The 24971-nt window shown below is 47.4% G+C and overlaps 1 protein-coding gene across 6 annotated transcripts in view; it reads left to right on the plus strand.

Moving 5' to 3' along the window:
- The window catches only part of Rasgef1b (RasGEF domain family, member 1B), a 528207-nt gene that overhangs the window by 490803 nt on the left and 12433 nt on the right, over positions 1-24971 (plus strand). The window contains exons 1-9 of one of the 6 annotated variants that reach the window (XM_087582085.1): positions 4909-4987; positions 6017-6079; positions 12120-12302; positions 13841-13963; positions 14409-14546; positions 20620-20835; positions 21267-21341; positions 22805-22900; positions 23007-23109. In XM_087582085.1, the coding sequence (XP_087438211.1) occupies positions 6071-6079; positions 12120-12302; positions 13841-13963; positions 14409-14546; positions 20620-20835; positions 21267-21341; positions 22805-22900; positions 23007-23109 (943 nt within the window). In that variant the 5' untranslated portion in view covers positions 4909-4987; positions 6017-6070. 6 annotated transcript variants of the gene reach the window in all.

Genomic DNA, 24971 nt, shown 5'->3' on the forward strand with positions numbered 1-24971 from the left:
AATGAAGTAGCAAGTTATAACTAATGGGATTAAACTAGTATCTGTTTTAGGTTAATAATAAACATTGGGTTGCAAGAAAACTTAGCTTGTTTCTGACATGTATGCATCTTAGACTTTTAAACATCCTTTGCAAACTCACATGCCCAATTAGCACATTACTGGAACTGAAAGAACAAGAGCACTGGATTCAGGATGTGTGGCTTCTTTATTTTACTGAGTCTCATTCCCTCTTGTTACAATGTATCTAATGGTATCTGCCTCTCGTGGCTTTGTTGTGGATTGAACACAACACAATCAGATGTGGTGCAGCTATGGTAAACCGTTTAACAGTGCGTAGACCCAGTCAATGACAGAGATATATGCTAACATGGATAGATTATTAAAAACAGAAGTTCAGGGGCTGGAGAGATGGCTCAGTGTTTAAGAGAGATTGTTGCTGGGGCTGGGGATTTAGCTCAGTGGTAGAGCGCTTACCTAGGAAGCGCAAGGCCCTGGGTTCGGTCCCCAGCTCCGGAAAAAAAAGAACCAAAGAGAGAGAGAGAGAGAGAGAGAGAGAGAGAGAGAGAGAGAGAGAGAGAGAGAGAGAGAGAGATTGTTGCTTTTCCAAAGGACAGGAGTTTAAATTCCAGGAGCCACGTCAGACAGCTCACTGCTCACAGCCCCTGTAATTCTAGCTCCAGGGCATGGAGTCTTCTGGTCTTTGTAGGGACCCACACTTATGTGTGTGTACACACACAGGAGCCAGGAGCACACATACAGACACACACACACACACACACACACCATCTAAAAGAGAAGAAAGAAAGCAAAAAACATATTAGTTGGGTCAGCATGACGGTTCAGTAGGTAAAGGCACTTGCTATAGAAACCTGCCCCTTGTGTTCCATTGCTAGAACTCAGAATGGAACTTCCAAAAGTTGTCCTGAGGCTTACACACACACACACACACACACACACACACACACACACACACACACACACACACACACCACACATACAGTCGTAATAAATAAAACAAAGTGAATTATTTAAAAGTCACAAGCTGAAGGGAACATAACGGAAGAGATTCACATTGACATCTAGGGGAATAACTCATAGGACCTGTCAATCAACAGCATCATTGTTCCCAAAAGATAGGTTTTAAAAATACTCTGAATATAGCATGATGTAAGCTGGGGTTTTCCTTTGGAAATGAAAGTGTCAAAAAATAAAGGAAGTTTGGACTTGCACCATTCACAACTAGACTTGCACTTTTGTGTGCCTGAATACTAGGAGAGGCTTAGGAGAGACAATCCTTCCTAACACACCTGTACAGCCCCTGTACAGTGGAGGTGTAACACTGGTCACTATCCTTCAGCCCTGGAATGAGGTTCTACTCTGAGGGCTTTATTTGCCTCAACCTGACTGTTGAGTTTACTAATATTTACATTTTTGTATTAATCAGTTGTGTGGTGTGTGTGTCTGTGTGTGTGTGTGTGTGTTAGTGTTCTTTCCATTCGCCATGTGAGTAAACAGGGTCTCAGAGGCCTACAGTACCATGAGGAGGGTTTCACGGGTGTCTGTGTGATAGAGACAGGCTTCTGGTTAGGAATGCTGGCTCCTAAGGTGTAGCCACATTGTCACATTGGAGCTAGAAGGGCCCCGAGAGGTTTTGGAATCTAAAGTGGACTTTATCTTTTGTTTAGCAGGAAAGACTTCGGAAAGTTGGGTTTGCCTTCTCAGTGGTCTGAGAGCTCACAGACATCACAAAGGCATTTCTGGTGGTACCTCTAAGAAATCCTGGTTTAGTCCAGCCCTTTTAGTTTCTTGCTATTTGAGCAGGAAGAGTGTGATTTGCCCAGTGTCCTATGGTCTACTTGTTTATAGACCCAGGATAGAAGGCTCAGCCACAACTGCAGGACCTTGAGTATGGTTTCCTTTCTGAATCCATTCTCCTTCACAGTGCAAACACCAGAGTTAGACAAAAGGCACTCAGGCCTTTTTTTTTTTTTTTTTTTTTTTTTTAGAATAAATTGCCGGGTCTAGGGAGACCCATCTGTAGAAGGCCTGCATGGGATAGTGAAGAAGTGGGTGGGGGAGATACAGGGACCAGCCAAGAACAGTCAAGGAACATGGACGAACATAAGGTTAAACGTGGCTCTTTCCATCCCGGGAAGGACAGGCAGGGACCTTAGAGGAGGGATCGTATTGCTCCATTTTTATAAGGCCAATTACAGCTCCATAGGATGGCCCTACAGTGTTTACCTATGAACCGAAGTTCACAAAACCTACTTTTCTTACTCAGGGTCACAGCTGCCAAGTCTCCAGATCTTGTACATTTTCCCGCGTGGGTATCTTTATTTCAACTTCTTCCCCTACCTTTCTGTCCTGTCATGTAGAGTTTTGAATTCTATTTTTTTCTTTCTGAAATCGTTATCAAGTATTCAATGGTCTCCTTAAGTATGTGGTCACAATGATTAAAAACATCCTTCACTGAGAACCAGCCTTAGGTACTACAGTACGTTCCTTTCATTTTGCGGAAGTTCTAACACCTGTAATTTTCATATGTGGACTGAGTGGCAGTGTACTTAGCATTAGCCAGTAAGCTTGTGGGACCAGCGGGTTGCGGCCACCAGTGTGCCCCCAGCGTTTATTACAATACCCAGCACTCAGCAAGTGCTTCGTGGTTCCTCTCAGATCTCCTCCGAAAGTTACACGGACAGTAACCTTCAGCTCATAATTATGATAATAGATACTGTACAACGAGTCGAGCCGGTATTTACAGGTAGAGCACACAAGGCAAATGAATACACACTCGGGGACACATGACTGCACAAACAGCCGCGGGCAGCGGCACCGAGGAGGAAACGCGCGCCGACTGGGCCCAGCCCTGGCTGCCGAGACCCGCTGCGCCAGCAAGCCAGCCTCTGCAGCGTGGGTGGCTACGGCCGCAGCGTCACGGGAGTCCCAACCCGCGGGGACCCAGGCAAGTCCCCGAGCGCCCGCTGCAGGGCGGTGAGGGCGGAGAGCTGCGCTGTGATTGGCCAGCGTAGGGAGGGCGTGGCCTGTGGTGGGGGCGTGGCCTGCGGCAAGAGGCGGGCATTCCCCAGCAAGGGGGTGTGCGCGACTCCGGCAGGAGTTTCAGTATAAACAAGGACCCCGACTGGATCGGCGGGTTTTTCCTTTCTTCCGGCGTTAGACCCTTCCTGGTCCTGAGCTCGCCTTGGGGGCGCCTCGGTACGGCATCCAGTAGGTGGAGGCTCGGAGCTGTGCGCGGGTAGGTGCTGTAGGGGACCCCGCGGCGGGATGGCGGGAGCGGGCTGCGCGGAGCCCCGGGGCTGCGAGGGCGCTGCTCCGGCACGGCGCCGGTTGTCCAGTGCGCCCCGGCGCGGCGGGAGATCCCTGGCCGGCGAGCGCAGGCGAAGCCAGAGACCTAGGAGTCCCTGCGCCTGCTGCTTCCGTGCCCGGGGCTGCCGCGCTCCCAACAGGTGCGGAGCTGAGCCCTGGGGACCCGGGGATCTGGGGACGCCGTGCTGCGCTTCGCCCGGGCCAGGCCTTCTGTTGGGAGATCTTAGATGTTGAGGGTTTGTCTGAGTTAGTCTCGTTCATCCTTTTTGCTTTCCCTCTAAGCTTCCTGTGCACACCTGGGTTGTTTCCATGACTTTTTGGCTAGTTTCCTAGGATGCTCCAGAGTGTTGAGGCAGTTGTTTATTTCTGCTGCAGTTTCCTGATAATTTAAGGTCTGACTCTTAGGAGCAGACAGGGAAACAAGACTTGTGTGTTCCCCAGGCTCGCATGCAAACTTGAACAAGTAGCCTGTTTTTTGTTTTGTTTTGTGACCCAGGGGAGTTGACTTCGGACACTAGCCCGGGTGATACTAACGTGGTTTGGGGTACCTGGTAGCCTTGTGGGCTGAGCGCGTGAAGGAGAGCTTTATTGGAGAGCCCCCGGGAACAACTTCAGCACAGTATAAGAGAAAAGGGCTATCGCGGAGGTGTGCTCGCCCCCGTCCCCCTTACCCCCGTCCCCTCTCTCTGTGGGGTGTGTGTGTGTGTGTGTGTGTGTGTGTGTGTGTGTGTGTGTAAGTGATTTGACTGTTGCTTGTCACCTTACCCCATTCAAATTGGTGCAGTTCAGGCAAAGCAGTGTGGCTAAGGTTCTGACGGTGCAGGGAGGTGTTCTCTTGAACAGTGTGGTAAACAGCAAGAGGAAAACATCTAGGCTGCAGTTTTCTCTTGTGAATGTAAATGTGCCTGCTTGCAGATGGATTCAGGGCGTCTGGTGTATACGGATAAATATGCAGGCATACTTGTGAATGTATGTTTGGGTGAACGCGTCTCCAAGGAGTCCAGCAGCGCCATGTGACAATGGCCTGGAACTGCTGGTGTGCGTATATCTATATTTAGCCCTGATGGTGTCTCACGGGGAGGATGGGTCTTGAGCCGAGAGGATAAAGGGGGAAGAATCCAGGAATAAGGTTATCGAGCTCCTGACTGATGTCTGGCACAGTCAGACTCAGATGGTGAATAATTACTCTTTCCTCATGAGCACAGTAGCTGGAGCGTGGCATGTGATGACTGTGCCTTAATTGGAGCATAGTTGTGACCAGGGTGGTCAGCCTATGCGAAGAGGATTAAACAAGGAGGTTTAAAAAGAGAAGATAGTCGTGTAGCTGATTTGAAGATTTGGGGGAAATAACCGGTCGTAGGAGGTTCAAAGCGCATGGAGAATTGATTTATTAAAAGGAATAAAAATGTTTGGCTGTCAAGGATGCATAGAAGAAAAATGGCAGCCAGTTAAACAGTGTCATCCATTAATGACAGTTTTATTCGGGGCAGGGAGCCATGTTTGAGTCACTGAGGACCCCGGGCACTTTTGACAGAAGTCAGGGCTCACTAACAGTACCGGCTGCTTTTCCCTTTCAACCAGATTTGCTGGCAAGTGTGATAGCATCAGCCTCTTGAGCAAGTCGCTTCCCTGTGTCCGTCAAGCCTTTGTTTTCCTGGAGGTGCCAGCCCTTCTGACTACTAAGAATCCTGGCCTGGGACTTATTTACTTCAGCTTTGCTTGCTGTCATATGCTGCACACTGTGTCTGTGGGGCCACGCTTCGCACCTGGCCTTGTGGAAAGATACTCATCAGACTGTATCCATATTGTCTTTTCCCTACCCTTAGCATCTAATCTAATATATTCCTAAGTATATATAGCCAAGTATTGCTGTGTTCAGTGTTTAACACAATATTCCTCTCACTAACGTCTCCTTCTTATAACATTAACCCCACTGTTTAATAGAGAACTGTAGGCCAAGTGAACCAGTTAGAAACCACTCCTTAAAGGGAATGGGTAGGAAAACAGAGAGAAAGATGTGGGCCAACTGGACCTGCGTAGGCCAGGCAGGGCCCCTGGTATGGTATGGAAAACCATGGGACTCTCCTGTTCACTTTCCAGAGATTCCTAGAACTGAACTTGGAATATTTGGTTGGCCTCCAAGGAGAACACCCGGGGAGGAGACAGGGAAAGGAAGGTCCTCAGTCTTGCCTGGAAGAAGAATCAGGAATCCCAAGCAAGGGTCGAAGAGAACCTTAGTTCTGATGGCAGAATTTATTAGAAAACCAATGAAAAAGCTTTAAAGAGATCCTGTGAGGTCTTCACATTGGCTGATTGTCTTGGTGGGGGAGGGTAGTCGTTGAATTTAAGTATTCTCTGTCTCCATTACCATCATTTTTCCAGAACTATATAACTGTATACAGTTGGCCATACTTCTATTGGGTCATCCTTTAAACCTACAAAAATTACATGTGTATAGGCATTGTTTATTCCAAGATGGCCGCAGTGGCTTAGCCAGACCTCTGCCCTGGAAATGAGTCTGGGCAGATGGGGACCATCTCCCTACCTATCGAGACCCCTGCCTTCTTTATGTAGCTGTAACATCTGTGAAGTGGACACAGGAAGTTAAAGGAGATGGCTTATGGGGCCTTTGTATTTCTGTCCTAGTTACGTTATTTCCTTGCAACCTTTTCCTCCATCCACCCTAAAGTGGAACACGCCAGGGTGAAGGCAGCATGCGCAGTTGTCTTCTGAGCACCAGGGAATGACAGGGGTGAGCAACATTCTTTCTTAGGTGAATGCAGATAGACAGTTAGTGTTTCCTTGACTTGTCTTTCCCTTTCCGTCATCGGGAGAATGTTTAAAAAGTTACTAATTATCAATAAGGTGGGGTCAGAAAAACATTTTATCTTACAAACTCATCATTCTTGTCAACCAAACGCCACCTTCTCTTTTACCAATGTGTTTTCATAGACTTGTGCATTTATTATTTTCTCTTAAAGTGCATATAGACCTAGGAATGATCCAGTTGACAGGAGTTATGTTAGGGAACCACCCTGATGTGGAGATTTGACACAACAAGATTTAGTCATGCAAAAAAGGAAAACACTTTAAGACCATTAGCCCTTTTCAACTTGTCTAAAAGACAAAAACATCGAAGGGAGAAAACCATAGTTTTCATCCCCCCAAATTAAATTGTCCCCTTTATCATGTTACATAATAAAATACAAAGAGAAATAATCTTGGCTTTTAACAAATATCTCTACTGAGTATTGAACCATTTCCCTAATGAAGTGAGTTAGACAGAGAAAAATAAAATATTTTAATAGAGGTTATCCCCCTGAGATGCTTTATGTGTATATCCTGCATAATCTGCAGTTCATCTGTTCTGTTTAATAGGACAGCTTCTAGCCACATGGAGATATTTAAACAAATTTGCTTAAGTTGAACAAAAGTACTGGTTTCCCAGTTGTCTTTTTCCCCCTCTATTTCTCTCTGTCCCTCTCTCTTGAGCTGAGGTGAAACCCAGGGCTTTGTACATGCTGTGCTAAGAGCCATGCCACCAAACCACTCCCTATTTTACCAGAGCTGTGCCACCAAGCCACCCCCAGCCGACTAGCCAGTGTGAAGTCCCATAGTCACTGCAGCCTGTGGTGGCTATCAGACAATGAAGAAGAGGCCATTCTCTTAGGATTCCAGCCCTTGTGGCAACCCTTGATTAGGTAATGGTGATTTTTGGAGATCAGTCTTATTATTCTCAATGAAATAATTGATTCTCATCACAGATGGGCATCTGGGGCATCAGGAAATGGAGCGGTGGGGGCACCGTCCACTAATTTATGACTTACTTGTTCCCCAAGCCCAGTCCTATGCTGAGACCTTCATATCCCCCATGCAATAGCTGCCCTTTCCTTGTTTTTTGTAAACCAGCAGTTAGTGCTGGAAAGCACCAGCTCTGTCAAAGACAGGGACCCGGGCGCCACCTACTGCTAAGCTCCAGAATTGCAAGGACGCTGTAGAGGAGAAAAGGCTTTTAAAGGCATGTAGGAAGTCAGCGTGTCCCGGCTTCCCTTGCTACACACTATAGGAAGATTTTCAATGACACTCCAGGCCTATTCAGAGTTTCCATGTACCAAAATGTCATTTTGTGCTTTAATAAATTGCTAACACCATCCCATAACAAAAAGATCATGTTTTTCCTCCAACTGAAAATGTTAACTTGTTGAGTCAGAATTCTTTCGCCAATTAGGGATTAGTTAAAAAAAAAATCTAGGTAACATAAGGCCTGATAAAGCAAAATGTAAATTGGCGTGTGTGCATGTGCGTGTGTGTGTGTGTGAGCAGTGAGGGGTGGGGAGTTGGGGGACATGTAACAAATCAGGAAACACTCCCATTCCTTTGCAGAGGGAAAACAGGCCAGTTCCCAGCATCCCTGTTGGCTCATAGGCACCTATAACCCCAGTTCCAGAGGATCTGACGCCCTCTTCTGGCCTCCTTGGGTACCACCCCACATATACATTAATTACAAACTTTTAAATAAGTAATCTTCCTTCCTAAACTAGGAACCCTGTAGACCACTTGGACTCAGTTCGAAAAGCGGTACACTGTGGGGTTGTGTCCGTGCACACTGCTGTCTGTTCTCAGCTGCCTTCTTAACAAAATACCTCTTTTCTAAGAAGGGTTAGTGGAGGCGTAGCCTGCCTGCAGGTTCCACAGATGCTGTCTGCAGTCTCTGCTAAAAAGGCTCTCAGTCTGTGGAAAGGAGGGAGAAGATAAGCATCTCAACACTTCCAAGCTTAGAATACACTGTGCTTCAGGTAGCCTCAGAAGCTTGACTTTGGCCTTTCGCCTGGGCTCACATCTGCCGTCACCTGGATCTTTGGTCAGTCTGCATTCCCGAGCCTGTTGTCACCGAAAGGAAGCTGTCAGTCTGGAACATTAGCTGGAAGGATTTACCCAGTGTCTGCAGTGTCAACTGAGAAAGCAGAGAGTTGTTAAATATGCAAGGTGTGGGGTTCCTTTGGAGTCCAGACAGGAATGGAGAAAGGTCGAGCTCCAGGTATTAAATGAAATCTCTTCCCACTAAACAAACGTGCTTTCAAGGTTTAGCTGAGAGAAGGAGATCTTTGCCTCGTTACTTAAATTTGGACACGTGTCTAGCGTTTAGGCTGCTGCTGAAACACTGTAGTCAGTGTAGAGCCTTGGGTTGTGAACACCTCGTCCTGTTATGACGTGGAGCAGAAAAGCATTTCTGTCTTTCTCTTGAGAGTGAAGGAGACGCTGACTGCTGTTCTAGGGAAGATGGGCAAAGCGTCTGCCACAGAAGTAAGGGATGGTTTTTGATGTCTCTCCACGCCCATCTGCACCGCAGTCTCTTTTCCACATTGAGTTACCACCTGAAATCATCCCCGTGCACCTGCTTCGTCATAAATAACGTCGCGCAGAAGCGGTTGCTAGTTCAAACACAGTCTGCCGTTCAGAAGGACGGCTTTTCATCTGGAGCTTTGATTGGTCTAAAGCCATTAGGCATGCCTTTCAGATTCATTCATCCTGTAAATCACCCACAGCCTGGCTCCCTCGCTCAGGGATCAATGTCAGGCCAAACTTCCTCAGGGTCCTTGGAAGAGCATGATCTATTTTTGTGCCCAAATTAACAGCCCCTGTAAGATGTCTGGCAGCTGAGTTCAGCTTGCCAAATCAATTTCAAGAAGGAATAGTCATCTTCTCTGCCTGGCTTGGGTATGCCTCGTTCCTCCTAGAAACTTTTCCAGCATAATTTATAATCTGTGGGCCAATCTCAGTGGCCAGAAAGATATTTTTTTCCTTTAGTCTAGTTTATTGTTTTATAAAATAAAAATATGTTTCCTGTTATCTTGCTATGCTGTCTACCCAGAGTGATGCCCCATTAGGAGCCGGGAGCCTGTTTCAGGAACTCTGCCTCAAAGACATGTTGTTCTTGTATTATCTTTAACTCAGTTGAATTGGTATGCCCCCTAAACACAGACACAGACACAGACACAGACACACACACACACACACACACACACACACACACACACTAGCTTATTTTTAAAATGCCTTGGCTACCTCAAAGGCTGGGCACCCTTAAACCTTCCCCGGCTACCCCAGGCCCAATCAGGAAAGTGGCCACTAACCCGGAATCTCACATGGCTCATTGGCTCTCTCCCCTGCAGCGTCTCCTCTTCGTCTCCCACCGCATCCTGGTGATGCTCCCCCATTCCTCTCTGCACCCCAGCTGGTGCAACTCTAAGGGTCCTGCCCCACACCCAGCCATTGGCCATTGGCATCTTTATGGGTTGATCGTAAACCAATTGGGGACAAGGACCTTTGGCATTTGGACATGCAGGTTCCCAATTGAATCAAAAGCATTAGAACCCTCTCCAACAGGTCCTAAATGTGTTCCAGGAAGGTTCTCTGCCGATTGATCCATCCTACCCTCTTGCTTTGGACTAGACATATGATATGTAGGTTCCGTACAGGACAGCTCCCTGTACTGGACAGGAGCTCCATTAATATACATGCAGACACACCAGTGTATTCATGTGAGGAAGGACAGTGCGGGAGAGGAAAGAGGTCTGTGAATGTGTGTTGAGTTCCAAGCAACCAACTTAGAAATGAGACTCTCTAGAGTAAGAGTTATTATCCAGCTACTCTCTACCATTTATATTAAGCAGTGATTTGAATAGTCACCCGGTTTCCATACATCTCAAGTCTCTTTCTCAAGGGAATTAACTCTTGGCATTTGATTTAGCTATACATCAAGCCAGGATTTACCCGAGTGCTTTTATACGCTCAAATTTTGGAATCTCACTTCGTCATCTGGCCCTCGGTCTTCAACTCCAGACCTGAAACAAATACAACTCAAGGCCCAGATGTGGAGTCCGAGTGTTGTTGAACAAACACGGGCTATTTCTGTAGAGCACGGTACTGACAGCGCTTGAGGAACCACGCCGCGAGGCCCGTCTTCTTAGGCGCACAGACCAAGTTTCCCAGCAGTCTGTTCTGCACCCCTTGGCTGGCTCTGTGATTATGTGTTGTGTTAGTCTTTCAGAGAAAGCCAGGCTTGGCTGCGAGCTAGCGACCGTCAAGGAAGTCTGGTGGACCGCAGTTTGAAAGGAGATCTAGTTTCTGCCTCTTGAAACAGACGGTTTCTGTGGCCCTTGAGAGTGTTTATCACTTTTGTGCTGTCTCTGGGGTTCTCAAGTCCTGCTTAACCGTCTCCCAGAGATATCTGAGTAGATTTGTCTCAATAACAAGTGAAAGAAATAGCAAGGGAACTTCACGGTTCTGGGTAGAAAAGCTCGTTTTCTGGGGCGGGGGGCAGGGGGTCTTAACCTTTATTCTGTGTTCGAAGGATGCTGTATGACAGTCACCACGGGAAGGGGCTCTAGGACACCAAACTGTTTGGTTTCTACTGGGCACAAGAAGCTTTTTTCTATCTTCCTGTCTTTTTGAGGGGAGGTCTCTCTACCCAGCCCTGGATATCCTGGAACTCACTCTGTAGACCAGGCTGGCCTTGAACACACAGAGACCTGCCTGCCTCTGCCTCCAGAGCGCTCAGGCTAAAGGTGTGCACCACCATGCCCAGCACATCTGTATCTCTATATCATTCTTGATTCTTGCTTTTCCTAAGTGCTCTTTTTGTTTGTCACATTGGCTTTATAGACTTTTTTTCCAACACCCCATCCCTTGGCATCACCCACTCAACACCACACCCCCCCACCATGTTATGAGGCTCCTAGCCCACGCCCCACACCCCTAGGTGGGACAGATGCTGTGGGAGGACTGAGCTTTATCCCCCTCGTTGAAATGCAAATACCTTCCAGCATCTTGAAAAGAAGGATTAGCTCAGGTGTGTCCTCCTGCACCCCCTTGCTCCCAGTCAGCCCTGAGCCACACTTCTGTCCTGGGCACAGCATTTGGCATTTCCTTCAGCTCTGAATCCCCTGGTTTCACAAGTCCTGAAGGCCTCTAATGTCTAGACGCATAGCCAGAAACCTGAGTCCTCTCACAGGCCCCACTCTAGGTCCCCTGAAATCCAAGTAATAACTTAATGGCTCCTGGCCTGCATAGAGCAGCGTCTGACTGGGCTTTGTGAATGACAAAACAACACCAATGGGCAAGAGCAACTTATCCAGGCTGGTCAGTACTCTTTGTTCTTAGACATAAAGTGTCTCCTCCTCAAAGTCAGAGGCTTTGCACACGCTACACACACAGCACCCCAAACCCCAGATTTGATGAGAGGAGCAAAGGTCAAATAACTATCGGATGTTCTAGTAAAGATGGGGAGCCAGCCTCAAGTCTGTGGACATGCGCAAGCATAAATACACACTCAAGACACACACAGACAAAGACACAAACCATGCACTTCGGTTAGGTCCCTTGCAAATTCCAGTCTTCGCAGCTTCACCTTTGAGATTCCTCCATGTCCAGCGCCCCTCCTCTCAGAGTTTCCTTAGGTTTTGTCTAATTCATCCTAGTGAAGTCTTGACTTGAAAACTCTTGACCCAGTGACATCAAGCGGCTGGAGTCTGGTTCCTGTGTGCCTGTTCACAAGTGACCGTAAAGTCATGAGTGGGAAAATGGCTCCGGGTGGATCTAGGGGTTTCATATTCAATTGAACGTATGCGCGAGTGTGGAATGGCAGTTCGGCCCTCCGTGCTTCCGATGGTGTGTCATAGTTGTTCTCTTACCTTGCCTGTCTTCCGTTATAAAAATTACCGCCGAAACCTTTCCTCTTCATGCTGCATGCCACCGATCACCATGGTTTCTTGTTTTTGTCTCCCTCTTAGGAAAGTATGCCTCAGACACCTCCCTTCTCAGCAATGTTTGACAGCAGCGGTTACAACCGGAACGTCTACCAGCCTTCAGAGGACAGCTGTGGGGGCCTGAACTACCACGACAATAACCTCCTTTCAGGGTCCCTGGAAGCGCTCATCCAACACTTGGTGCCCAATGTGGACTACTATCCTGATGTAGGTATCTTGGTTCCCCTAAAACCCACCAACGTACGGATTACAAGCTGCAGTGCGCTGCACAGGGACCCAGCCTCTGCTGTGCAATTACCTAGGTCGCTAAGAGTTTTCTCGAAGAAGAAAATACGTAGCGATTATTGAAAAGGTTCTAAGACCACACTGAGCCTGAGGATGGACGGGATTGCGGTAAAGTCTCCCTGTCCGTCTCTGTTTAGGTCCTCCGCCTCATTTTAGGCAGCCTCTGTGGAGCGATGCCCACAGACTTCCTCCATGCCTGCATCTTGCTGTGTGAATAAAAAACGCTATCACAGAGAGGATTGGATGCTCTGATAATATGACATTAATGTAACTGGGGAGAGTCTACAGAAAGAGATGTTATACCCGGATGTGGTGATTTATAGATTGGCCATCAGGTGCTGTTGGCCTGGCTTGGCTTTCTCTTGATTAGCCTGTAAAGCACATGTAAGCTAGGAAACCCAGTGTGTGTTATCTCGGTCTTTGTTCCAAGAGGCAGGAGGGGAGGCAGAGGTCAAAGGTCAACACCATAAATTTACTCCTTGGTTTCCTATCTGGGCCAAGCGAGTTCCCCCTCCCCTCCCGCGTCTGAATTCAGAAGGACACGGAGGTTGAGTTCCTAAGTAGCAGTTATTGATAGCGAGTTCGTGGAAATACCTAGAGAGCGCACTTATTAGTTTTTATAAATACAATAATAACCTTGTTGCTCAAAGGAGAGCGTGTGCCCGCCCGTGGTAATTCACCATGAGGTTCCTTGCTGAGCTATCTCGATGTGATTCATTACAGAGCGTTTTCAAATATGCTCCCACCCAGGGGAACCTCGTTATCAAAAGTAAAAGGAACCCCTTGTTCAGTGCTGTAAGTGTTTATGAAGCACTGAAGGTGTGCGAGGAGGGGTGGGGGGAGCAAACACTTCATGGAATTCCTCTGAGAACCTGAAACTGTTAGAACAAACAAGCATTGCTTCCTTGCCGGCTTCTCGGTGTGGCCAAAGAAAGGTAGCTCGCGCTATTCTGCCTTTCATCCAGCTGCTTAGCCCTGAGTGAGCCACTCAGCCTTCGAATGTCGCGATACAAATACTGGGTGTTCTGCACTGAACACACTGGGAAATGCTTGGACTGAATGGGAGTGGGGTGATTGTTTGGTTTTGTTTGTTTGTTTGTTTTTTATTGATCATGGTAGATGATACGTGGACACGTAAGGCAGTCTTGCCCCTCAGGGCTGAATTTCACTCGTTTTGATTACACTGGAAAATGAGTCCGTCCCGGTCCCCGAGGACCGGTGAGGAAGTGCCCTGTGGATGATTCCAGGAGGAGAATTTATCCTGATACTTTTAATGTGCCTTAGGGGAAAGGATTAGGCGTTGGTCGGGGGAAAACGATGTTGCCCTGTTTTACCGGCAGGCGTTTACCCCCGCCCACAGCCTGTTCACTTGGTGTAGAAGAAGATTAGGATACGCAGGGTTGGAAGGAGCTCGGGGGGAGATGGTGACGGTGACGACTCTTCTTTTCCCCTTCTTTCAGAGGACATACATATTCACCTTCCTGCTAAGCTCCCGGTTGTTCATGCATCCCTACGAACTCATGGCCAAGGTTTGCCACTTGTGCATTGAGCACCAGCGGCTGAGCGAGGGGGACGGTGATAAGGTAAGGCGACACTTAAATGTCCGTTTCCATCAGATCGGCTAGCTCTGGCTTAGGTTTTGCGATCTCCATGAATGACCCTAGCCCAGCCCCAGACTGATGCACCTAAATGGCGCCATGACCGTGCATATGGAACTGGGAATGGTGTGGAGATCATGGCGTAGGGCTCAGGAAGTGGTTTCCCTGATAGACGCTTAGCTCCTGGGCACAGGGCCCTGGGTTAGATTCCCAGGACTGCAGAATAAGGATAAAATGAACCAAAGGACAGTAGGAAAGTCACAGAGGACCCTCAGTCTCACGTTTCTTGGACTGCACTTGGTGTTGCCTCTCCCAACCCAGAGAGTTTGTAGCGTTAGACGCCAGCCAGCGACCCCGGTTACTTGGTTGTTTATTTAATGCAGACCGCGGTGATGGATCTCTCTGACGAAGGTTTCCTTTTCTCCCCCAGAACCAGACGAGGAAAATTGCACCGAAAATTCTTCAACTCTTGACAGAGTGGACAGAAACGTTTCCTTATGACTTCCGGGATGAGAGAATGATGCGGAACCTTAAGGACCTGGCGCACAGGATGGCCAGTGGCGAGGAGGTTGGTCACTGAAGTTTAGGAAAGCCACCGGTGCTTAGATGAAGCCTGGTGGGACCGGGGCTGGATTGCCACAGAACTCAGCGATGCCTTTTTGTTTTTGATTTTGGACAGCCCTCTACCTGGCCTACAATGGCCTTTTGGCGGGTTGGGTGGGGAACAATTACTCCACTTTGATGAGTGTGGTCTGCAGTTTTCTATGTTTATTTGGGGGCGTTGTTCCTGTTAGCTCATGGTGCCAGGTGTGTTTTGATCTTATTGCCCTTCAGTCTGTCTTCTACAAAGGTTTGACCCAGCTCACATATTAATCTCTGTGTGTCTGCCCACACTTAGAGTAGACACAGCTAAATAGCATATTAACTCGTAATTAGAAATAGACAGTCCAGGCCGTGGAGGGGAAAACACACATGCCGGTGTTTAGTGTGGGTGTAGCTGCCAAGGACCTCGGTGGTTTGTAAGTTCCTGATAAAAGGAAAAATACAGCTGTTTACAGATGTCAGAGGAGGGAAAAAAAACATACTAATTATTCCGGGCATTAAATGAAAGACTTAGAAATTTGAGGCCGGTAGAACGTTTGCCAAGCAGACATAAGGCAGTGTGATGACGTACAAGAGAAACAACAGAAAACAAAGCCTTCCGTGGAGGGATTTCGTGTAGGAGGCTTTAACGCGCCTCTCGCAGTGTTTACAGTGAACGCCCCTTGATAAAAGAGAGAGGGTGCACTGTTGTGTAATTAGCAAAAGTGATTCCTGGGGCTGGGGGTGGCAGGCAGGAAACAATCCAGGTATTCTGGTGCCAGAAGTTGCTTCAAGGGTAGGACCCAGAATAAGTGGAGATTCAAAGTCTCTTAGGTCATACTCCACAAATATCACTTCCCCCAACTGAGCCTTTGATAGGCAGGCAGGCGCTAACCAGCTTCAATGGATTCGAGGTTATTTGAAGCAGGCCCGGAGGGCTAGCTTTGTGTGTTGAAGCTTGTTGGGCAAGGATAGCTTTGTAGTTTCCGTGTGGCAGATAAGTTTCTGGGAACAAGTCTGGCACGGATGTAATGCTGTCACCTAGCAAGAGGTAGCCTAGGCACCAGGCAGTGAGCAATGTCTCAGTGGTGGGAAGATACTCTGGGCCTCCACGACAGCTCCCTTAGGAAGTGGTTCTCTGAGCTCTGTGCTGCAGACGTAACAGCTCAAGACGCCTGCCCTGAGTCCTGTCACTTTGTCTTACCACCATTCTCCTAACCTAAGATCCGTGACAGGAGGCAAAAACCAGCTCTTAGGAGCACTTAGCTCTCTCGCATGGTATTCAACCCAGGAGTTCATGCTTCCTTTATGACGTCACGTGGAACGCACCACTGGTTGGGACTCTCCTGGTCCGTTTGTCTGTCTTTGGTTCTTCCTGATGTGAATGAGCATGTAGATGGACACCAGCAAAGGTGAATGGCTAACAGTGCAGTTTGCCATAAGCCCTCTGTTAGGGATGGCCGCCACTGGCAGGGCCAGTGTTAGGGATGGCCGCCGCTGCCAGGGCCAGTGTTAGGGATGGCTGCCGCTGGGTGCTTGGCAGGGCCAGTGTTGGCTTGGTGGCTTTGGCTCATGACAAACTGGTCAGAGGAGGAGTGCCATCCCAGGGCTTATCAAATGCAGTGATTTGAAAATGCTAAATTGATGGCATTTGGTCTTTCTTATCATGGAAATTAAAAAAAAATAGGTGGTTCTTTTTATGTGTTTGCCAACTGAGATCTGGTCTTTATCAACAAGGTGGAGGCTTCAGGGACTGGGGGAATGGAGACATCTCTCATGGACACTCTTGTGTTGACAGCGTGAAGGGTCAGCTGGCTTTGAGAGAGGTATGGCACAGGCATTACTGCTAGGTGAACGAGACTTACCAGGGAGTACACTGAACTCAGGTAGTTGGAGGCCGTGTCTGCCTTCACTGGCCAGGGCTTCTGGGAAGCTGCCATTTCTTGGCTGCTTTTATTCAGAATTTAGGAATTGGCTCTGCACATAACAGTTGCTTGATTTGGGTGTGCTCTGGCTTGTCCCCTGAATTCCTCCTCCCTCCTCATTCCATGAATCATGACACTAAGTGCCTTGTGCTAATGCGCTAAAGGCCCTGCTGTGCTTTATAGTCTTGGCGGGCTCCCTGCTCTCCCTGCCTAAATCTCTCTTCTCAGAGAGACCTCCCACAACTCCAGTCACAGACCCTCCCACCCTTGACTTGTATGCATTTCGTTTCCTGGCACTCTGGGATTTGTAGCTCATTGTTTGTTCCTCCTTCGGACTCTAGTTTATGCTCACTTTGTTCACGATGATTTAATTCCTATCTAATGCTGGGCATGTACTTGGTTCCCAGTATATTTGAAGGGATGGATGGATGGATGGATGGATGGATAGATGGATGGATGGTTGAATGGATGGATAGATGGATGGGTAAATGATAGTGGATGGATGGATAGATGGTGGATCGATGGGTGGACTGACGGATGGTGGATGGATGGTGGATGGATAGATGGATGGATGGACGGATGGATGGTGGATGGGTGGACAGATGGACGGATGGACGGATGGATGGTGGATGGATAAATGGATGGACAGATGGATGGTGGATGGATGGACGGATGGATGGTAGATGGATAGATGGATGGATGGATGGATGGATAGATGGTGGATGGATGGATGGATGGTGGGTGGGTGGATGAATAAATGAAGGAACAAGTCAGTCAGTTATGAGAATGGGGAAACATTATTCCTCCCAGAGGAAGAAGCCTGGGTTTGAATTGGGACCTGTTGCTTCTTGCCTCTGACTTCAGGGGATTTTATTCTTTGGCAATCAGTAAGTCCAGGTGCGCCCTATGTATAATTTAGTCAGGTTCTTTAGAATCTGCTAGGACAGTTCCACATGATTTGTCCTAATGTGCTTCTCCCCTGGGGACCTGCCCCAGATGAAGTGGTTTATTAGGACTCTCCTGGAAGAAAGGAAAAATGAAACTAATGATTGAATTTCATGACAAATGGCCAGAGTGGGCGGCGGGCAATTTCCCTTCCTTAAGGGGCTGGTCTTTGCAATCAGGGCTTCAGCCTTTATTTGCCAGGTAATTACTGGCGCTGGCAGCTGAAGTTACAAAGGAGAACAAGCACATATTTAGCAACGCATGACTCAGTGAGGAAGCTCAACTTCACAGAACCCGACTCCTCAAATGGAATCAGACGGAAGCAGGAAGCTTTGAAAAGGCTCACAGTACCCCCTCCCTCTCTCTCCACACACCGACTCAATACGCCCGTTGTGGACTTTTTTGCGTTCTCTTCGCTGTTGCTCTTTGCTCTCTGTGATCTGCAGTTCCTCCACCCTTCCCAAAGATAACATTTTTTTTTTAAAGTGGAGAACACAGTCTTTCACCTGATAGACTTTCAGGAGAGCTCTGCTTCGTACCCATTGCCGCCTGTCGGAATCACGTGAGGCGTTTTTTGCGGTGTGCTACCCAAACTGCGTCTTATCCCAGCTCAGTCAGAAACCTGCCCCACGCTGCAGGCTGTCCTACTCAGCCACTGTTTTTTTTTTTTTTTCCTGCTGGGACCCTCAGGTGGTGACCGGTAGAAAAGTGGCCATTTCCACCAAAAGTCCCTTGTGATAGGGACCCTGAGAAGGTCGGGAGGTGAGACGTGAGATGCAGGATGTAAGATAATGCACACTTTAAAGATGAGTTTCACTTTTCCGAGTGGAAAGGAACCTTTTTACACACGTCCCTTCCGTTTGGAAGGAACACTGGACTGGCTTTCGCTTTATTTACAGTAAATCAAGCAGTGTAGGAGTATGGTCTATCAAATAAGAACGTTCAAACAAAGTAAAAAAATGCCAGTCCTGCTCCTGTGAATAGCACCAAGTGGTTTCAGATGCGTGTGTACCTTCCAGAATGCTTCCTTGGCTCAGATGTATGCATGGGTACACACACCCGTAGGACGGTGGGTTTAGAGAATTCAGTTTTTGTTTATACATTTTTTGATTCTTCAGAAGATTTTGACCAATATGTCCCTTCTCCACACCAAACTATGCTTTCTATGTTAGTAATGACAGTTGTGGCTTACACTTGTGGATATGTTTTGTTGTTGTTGTTCATGTGCTTTGGTGTTTTACCTGCATGTGTATCTGCGTGAAGGTGTTAGAACTCCTGGAGCTGCCGTGTGGGTGCTGGGAATTGAACCTGGGTCCCCTGGAAGAGCAGCCAGTGCCCTAACCACTAAGCCATCTCTCCAGCCCCTGTAAATAAGTTGTAATGACTGTGAAAATGTAACATGTTTTCTACTCAGGATGACACATGATGCAGCCAAGTGTCTCAAGGAGGGCAGTATACTGGGGACGATTGCATAACTTTAAGAAGTAGGGACGTGCACGTAGGCATTTATAAGGACATTTGGTAGAGAAGGCAGAAGCAAACATCACCAGTTAGTTCTGGTATATCTCACTGTCGCTAGAGAAGGTGAGGTGGGGATGGGTGTGAAATAGCACATTACTTAGTCTGGAGAAGTTTGGATGCCAAAGAAAGACCCCTTTTTCTTTGAATGAGAAATACATTACCAGATAAATATCAACTTCCAGCCCTAGTCCTCAGTGGGAGATAGATTGTTTAAAGTTTTGTTTGGTTTTGGTTTTTTGTTTTCCCTGGAGCGGACGATGCTTGTTTATTCGTTCGAGACTGCTTCTCACCGATCTCTGGTGAGTATCGAACTCACCTCTGGTGAACCCCCCACCCTCCGCTTCAACTGTTATTAATAATGGGCATATTTAAGGGCTGTCATTTCCAGGTAGAGAAGAAAAAGATGGAGAAGGCCCTGCTTGTTCTTAACTCTCACCTACTTGAGAATTGGCCGTTTTCAGATTTGTACACATCTACTGGGTTGTTTTTTTTTTGTTGTTTTTTTTTCATACTCTAAGCCAAATTAGAAAAAAAAATGTGTCTTTTTAGGTTTACAATTTCCAAATTTCAAATCTTGGCAGATACCAGGCACCTTTTAAAAAGCCAGTGAGGCAGAAGCATAGGCTTGCCTGCAACTCTAGACTCCCTGGGTCTGTCCTTCTGTGGAGCTGTCTGCCTAAGTGCCCAGCTGGCACTAGGTCAGTCTGCATGGCTCTTGCCAACACGAGCACCATAATTTACCTCGAAGGATGGTCGCTGTTAGCAGTTGGAGGCTGGAAAAGAAAGACCAGAATAACTCCATATCAAATAAGTACACTGGAAGGAAGGAAGGAAGGAAGGAAGGAAGGAAGAAAAGGAAGGAAGGGAGGGAAGAAAGGACAGAAGGAAGGAAGGAAAGAAAGAAGCAAGACAGAAGGAAGGACAGAAGGAAGGAAGGGTGGGTGGGTTGACTGGGAAGTCACTTCTTTGCTTTAACGAGTGTTTTAAAGGTAAGAAGTTGACATTTACCAATAATTCAGGAAATACCTTTGTAATTAACGTCTCCTAAGAGTCACGAGTGTAGCATGGCTCAGTCATGAGTGAGGTGGCATCTGGTACTAGCATTGTGGCGGGAGCTGCCCTGCGAAAGAGTGACGGTGAACATCAGTACTGACGCGTGCATGGGAGGGAATGGACGTGAGTCAAGAGAGGTCAGACAAGTGACGAGAGCAAATACGCAATCCCACATTAGATGTGAAAGGTCGGGAAGGTGGGGTGGACAGCAGTGGCGAGTTCTTGGTCACATAGCTGCCGTGCGCTTGGCAGAAACAAGGCTGGAAATTATAGGCATGGAGAAGCCACGTGTAGGTGACTTGGAGAGACAGTGATCGGCCTTGAGGCCCATGCGGCTTTAGTCTAACGTAAGTGAACAGGGACAGTTCCACTAGAGCACGCTTTAGGAGTGTTTATTACACTGGATCACCTCGATGGCTTAACTGAAGTTTCTGAGGTGCTGTCAAGGCCCGGCCCGAGTTGTATTTTCAAAAGCAACCTGAGAGAACAAGTCAATAAACCTAGGTGGTTTTTATCTGATAGAGCTCAGCGCCTGTGAAGGCGGGGTGGGGTGCCTGAGGCGCCCGGAGCAGGATATATGCAGAGTAAGAATGCCGTTCTTCTCTTACTTCCCAGCAGACGTACCGGAAGAATGTCCAGCAGATGATGCAGTGTCTGATCCGAAAACTCGCGGCCCTGAGCCAGTACGAGGAAGTCCTGGCCAAACTCAGCTCCACGGCCACAGACCGGCTCACGGTCCTGAAGGCCAAGCCCCAGTCCATACAGCGGGACATCATGACCGTCTGCAGCGACCCTTACACGTTGGCCCAGCAGCTGACTCACATTGAGCTGGTGAGGCACTGTCGTTTGCTCTGGCAACCAGGCTGCTTGCTGATAGTCATGTCAGGAGAGAGGTCGGGGTAACACGAAGGGGAAACATCCACGAAACATGTAGAGCTAGCATTTGGATCCTGGGAATTTACTCATAAACGCATACTAAACAAGATGGGAAAAGCGAAGTTTACTGACCCTCCTTATCTTCTGCCCCCGGTCACTTTCCTGTTATTTCCCTGTTATTCCTTTCATTCTTCAAATGTCTTGTGAAACATTGACCTAAGGAGAGAGATGCCTCTGTTCCCATCTTGAAGCGGATGAAAAGTATTCAGGGTTCAAAGCTCATTCATAATCTGCTTTAAGAGACGCGAGGTAGTGCCAGAATTAAGGGAGGGAAGTGAGCATGTTTTTCTTCTCGGTCTCTTTAATATTGCTGGCTTTTATTTCAGGAGAGACTCAATTACATTGGCCCAGAAGAGTTCGTTCAGGCGTTTGTGCAGAAGGACCCTTTGGACAATGATAAGGTAATCGATACCAAGTTGTTTGCTTGGTGTTTTTCATCCCCCGTTTTGTGGTTCGTTGTACTATTTCTTGGGCTGGGTCTGTGAGTGCCTTTATAATAGTCTTACCCCATCACTTCCTCCTTATTGGGGAATTTAATAAGCCCTTTCTGGCAAGCAGACACGGTGTTGGTGAAAGAAGAAGATAAGCGCTTAATGGTTTAAACAGATTAGGACGGAAAGAAAACCAAAGAGAACGGGCCTGCCTGTGATTCAGCCTCAGGGGCAGGAGAAGCAGGACGTACATCCAGCCTGCACAGCCACGCTCTTGTTGGTCTGGCCCCTTTGTGCACACGTATAAGTGAATCTGCAGGTGTATAAAGAACATGGTGCTGGACGTGCAATGTACATTTCGTGAACATGTGAGCATATTCGCCCTTCTAGGGTGAGCCCCTAGAAGCATCTTGAATTGCTAGTCCATCTGTAACTGCTACATCACTCTGGGAGTCTCTCTGGGAGACAAGCCAACAGCTGTTTCCCGCCTTGGACGGGCTCCTCTCAGTATGGGAAGTGGAGACTGTGTTTTTCAATAGGAAGCTGGTGGACTGTTTTGTTTGTCTTCTGAAAGGAAGGAAAGAGGATTAATGATCCTCTCCAAGCTTGTCCTTGAACTCCTAGAACAGCGGGGGCATTCACCCTACTCAAAAGCATGATGATGTAGGTTTTCATTATCTTTGGATAAATGGTGCTCCAAAATCCTGTCTTCCCATCTTCCTGTTAGAAGAGGGGTTTCTAGTTCCTTTCCCTCTTAGCCTCTCCTTTCTGTGCTGATACCTGTTGGTATGGGCAGCCCAAGGTTGTCTGAGGATGGAGCCGTGCTCCAGTTCCGTTTCTGTGGCTGTGATCAAACACCCTGATACTAAGTAACTCAGGGGAAAGGGCTTGTTTGACTCACAGTTCCAGGCCAAATCAAGGTTGGAACCCAAGCGGCTAGTCACGTCCCAGTCAAGAGCAAAGAGAAATATGTCAGGGTTTAAGAATTTTATGCCCTGGTTTACTCCTAGGGTGAGGGGAGCATGACATTTTTGCTTTCTTATGTAGTTCTCTCTAAAAGTGACTGGTTCCTCAGAAATACAACTCTGACCTTTAAAGGGAGAAAAAGGAGTAGAGAGAAACAAGCACAGCCAGGCCTGTTGACACAAGTGCTTCTCTGCCTGGAGGAAATGGGCTGCCCTCAGGGGGCTGGGCCTTCCCACATCCATTGACAATCAAGACAGCCCCTCACAAACTTGCCCTTCCCTTGTGATTCTAGCTTGTCGGGTTGACAGTTAAAAGTAGTAACCAGCAAACGCTTCTTTGGAATTGAGGATCTGAGGGCACTCGCTGCCCGGAGTAACGTCATTTCTTGGGAGGGAAGGAGGGGCACTTTAGTGTATGCGATCAGTGTGCGTTCACGCACCTCATCTCTCCCTTTGCTTCCTCTGCAGAATTGCTACAGTGAACGGAAGAAAACACGGAACTTAGAAGCTTACGTAGAGTGGTTTAATCGGCTAAGCTACTTGGTTGCCACGGAAATCTGCATGGTGAGATGATAGATTTTTCCCCCCTCAAATCCAGTTTTCCTGCTTCCTTTCTGTCCGTTGGGCCCCTGTGTTGGGTTCCTGTCTGCTCATAGTGTTTTCCTTCCAGCCTGTGAAGAAGAAACACCGAGCGAGGATGATCGAGTATTTCATCGACGTGGCTCGAGAGTGTTTCAACATAGGAAACTTCAACTCCTTGATGGCAATCATCTGTGAGTATTCGTGTGCGCACGTGAGGATACTGGTTTCCTGGGGCTTGCAAAATGTATCCGCTGAAAATATGTCTCATTCTGGAGCATTCAGAATGCTTTATGGACCCAAATTAGTACAAGTTCATATAATCTGCCCTTTATAAGCTTGACTTCATTCGTGTCTTTAGTTCATTCGTGCTCAATTAAATGTAGAAGCTGAGGACTGAAACACGTGTCTAAATCAAAGATTTCTAGTGGTATCTGGGCAGCTTGTATACCAAGCATTATGGAAATGGCCTCACCTGAGATGAACTCTTACCATTTCATAAGCATTAGTCTTATGAAATAAGGATAGCCTTTGTTCCCACCCCCACCCCCGTTAAAATGCTGACTATGTTTGACCTACTGTGGATAGAGCGGTCATCCAATCCAGGGATCTGAAAGGCTGACATCCTCAGTGATAGAAGATGACTTGATTTTTCTTCATCTACCAATTAGAAAGTGCCAAGGCAAGCGGTAGTGTGGAACAAGATACTAACACAGCCAACAAAGAGCTTGTACCCATAACCCATACAGAACCATACAGTCGCACTAGATAAATAGCCAGGGGATGCTTAGTATATAAAAGGGTCATCAGAAATGCACAAAGGTCGTCATGAAAGACCATCTCACCAGAATAGCAACTTAAAACCAGTTGCACCTAATATTGTCGAGGGCAAGGGGTGTGTGGAATGTGTTATACAGGGACAGGGGGAGTTTGAATAGTTTTGTGGCTTTAGCAACTGGCATTTTCTTATAAAGCTAATCGGAAACCTACCTTGTAATCTAGAAGTTCCAACACTGGCATATTTGCCCCATAAAAAGTGAGTGCGCCCACAGAAAGATTTGTGCCAGCATTGTAAGTGAAGCCTTATTCCTAAGCCCCAGCTTAGAAAGAGCCCAAATGCCCCGTCTGCAAGTAGATGACTGAACAAATTGTGGCATAATCATATGAGAAATATTCTGGAGCGGTAAAGAGCTGGATGAGTTTCGCAATCGTGCTGAGCCTTTCCCAGGTCAGGCAAGACCAGTGGGATCCCTCACATGAAGGGTCTAGACTAGACAAAGCTAACTAATGCCTAGCGACAGGTGACCCTTGACCACTGTTGCCATTTCTGGAGGAGGTGGAGACTGACCAGAAGTGGTTCCAAAGGAGCTGTCTGGGTGATAGAACGTTCTGTCATAACTTGATTGGGATGGAGATACATGACTTTGTATACCTATCAAATCCATCACGTTGAACATTTAAGGTCTGTGTCTGTGTTTTGCCTCAATTAGAAATCTCTTAAAGTTATTAAACACAGAACTGTTGGTGGCAGGAGATGAATATGTGTACTCATTTAGGTCCGCGTGGACTCCTTTTCCATGGCAGTGGGGTACCAAGTAGCTGTGGTATACAGGTTTTCCCTGAGACAGGCAGTGTGGCATCATGGGATGAGTATGGCCCGAGGGGCCACATTGGTATGATCTCTGCTACTGAGGCAACCGGACAACACTGGGAAAATGCCCCAGTCTGGAACTTAGCTTCTTCTTGGAGGAATGTGAGGAAATATAGGACACCACGCATGCATGACAGGTTAGGTAACAGGAAACAGGTCAGCAAATAACCTGTGGCCCAATCACCAACAGCCCCATTTTGTTTTCTAGTGGCCAATGAGCTAGAATTCTGATATGTTGAAGTGATTGCAAAAAAATGAAAAAAAGAATTTCCAACATGAATATAATATAAACTCAAACTTTAGCATCGTGTCAGACGTGGTGTCTTACACCTTTCGTCCTAACACACGGGAGGCTGAAAAACGAGGGCTGGAAGGCAAGTCTTAATTCTAGAGAAAAGTCCAGAC

Source organism: Rattus norvegicus, chromosome 14 (genome assembly GCF_021556685.1).
Source record: "Rattus norvegicus strain SHRSP/BbbUtx chromosome 14, alternate assembly SHRSP_T2T, whole genome shotgun sequence".
In the NCBI taxonomy this organism is placed as follows: domain Eukaryota; kingdom Metazoa; phylum Chordata; class Mammalia; order Rodentia; family Muridae; genus Rattus; species Rattus norvegicus.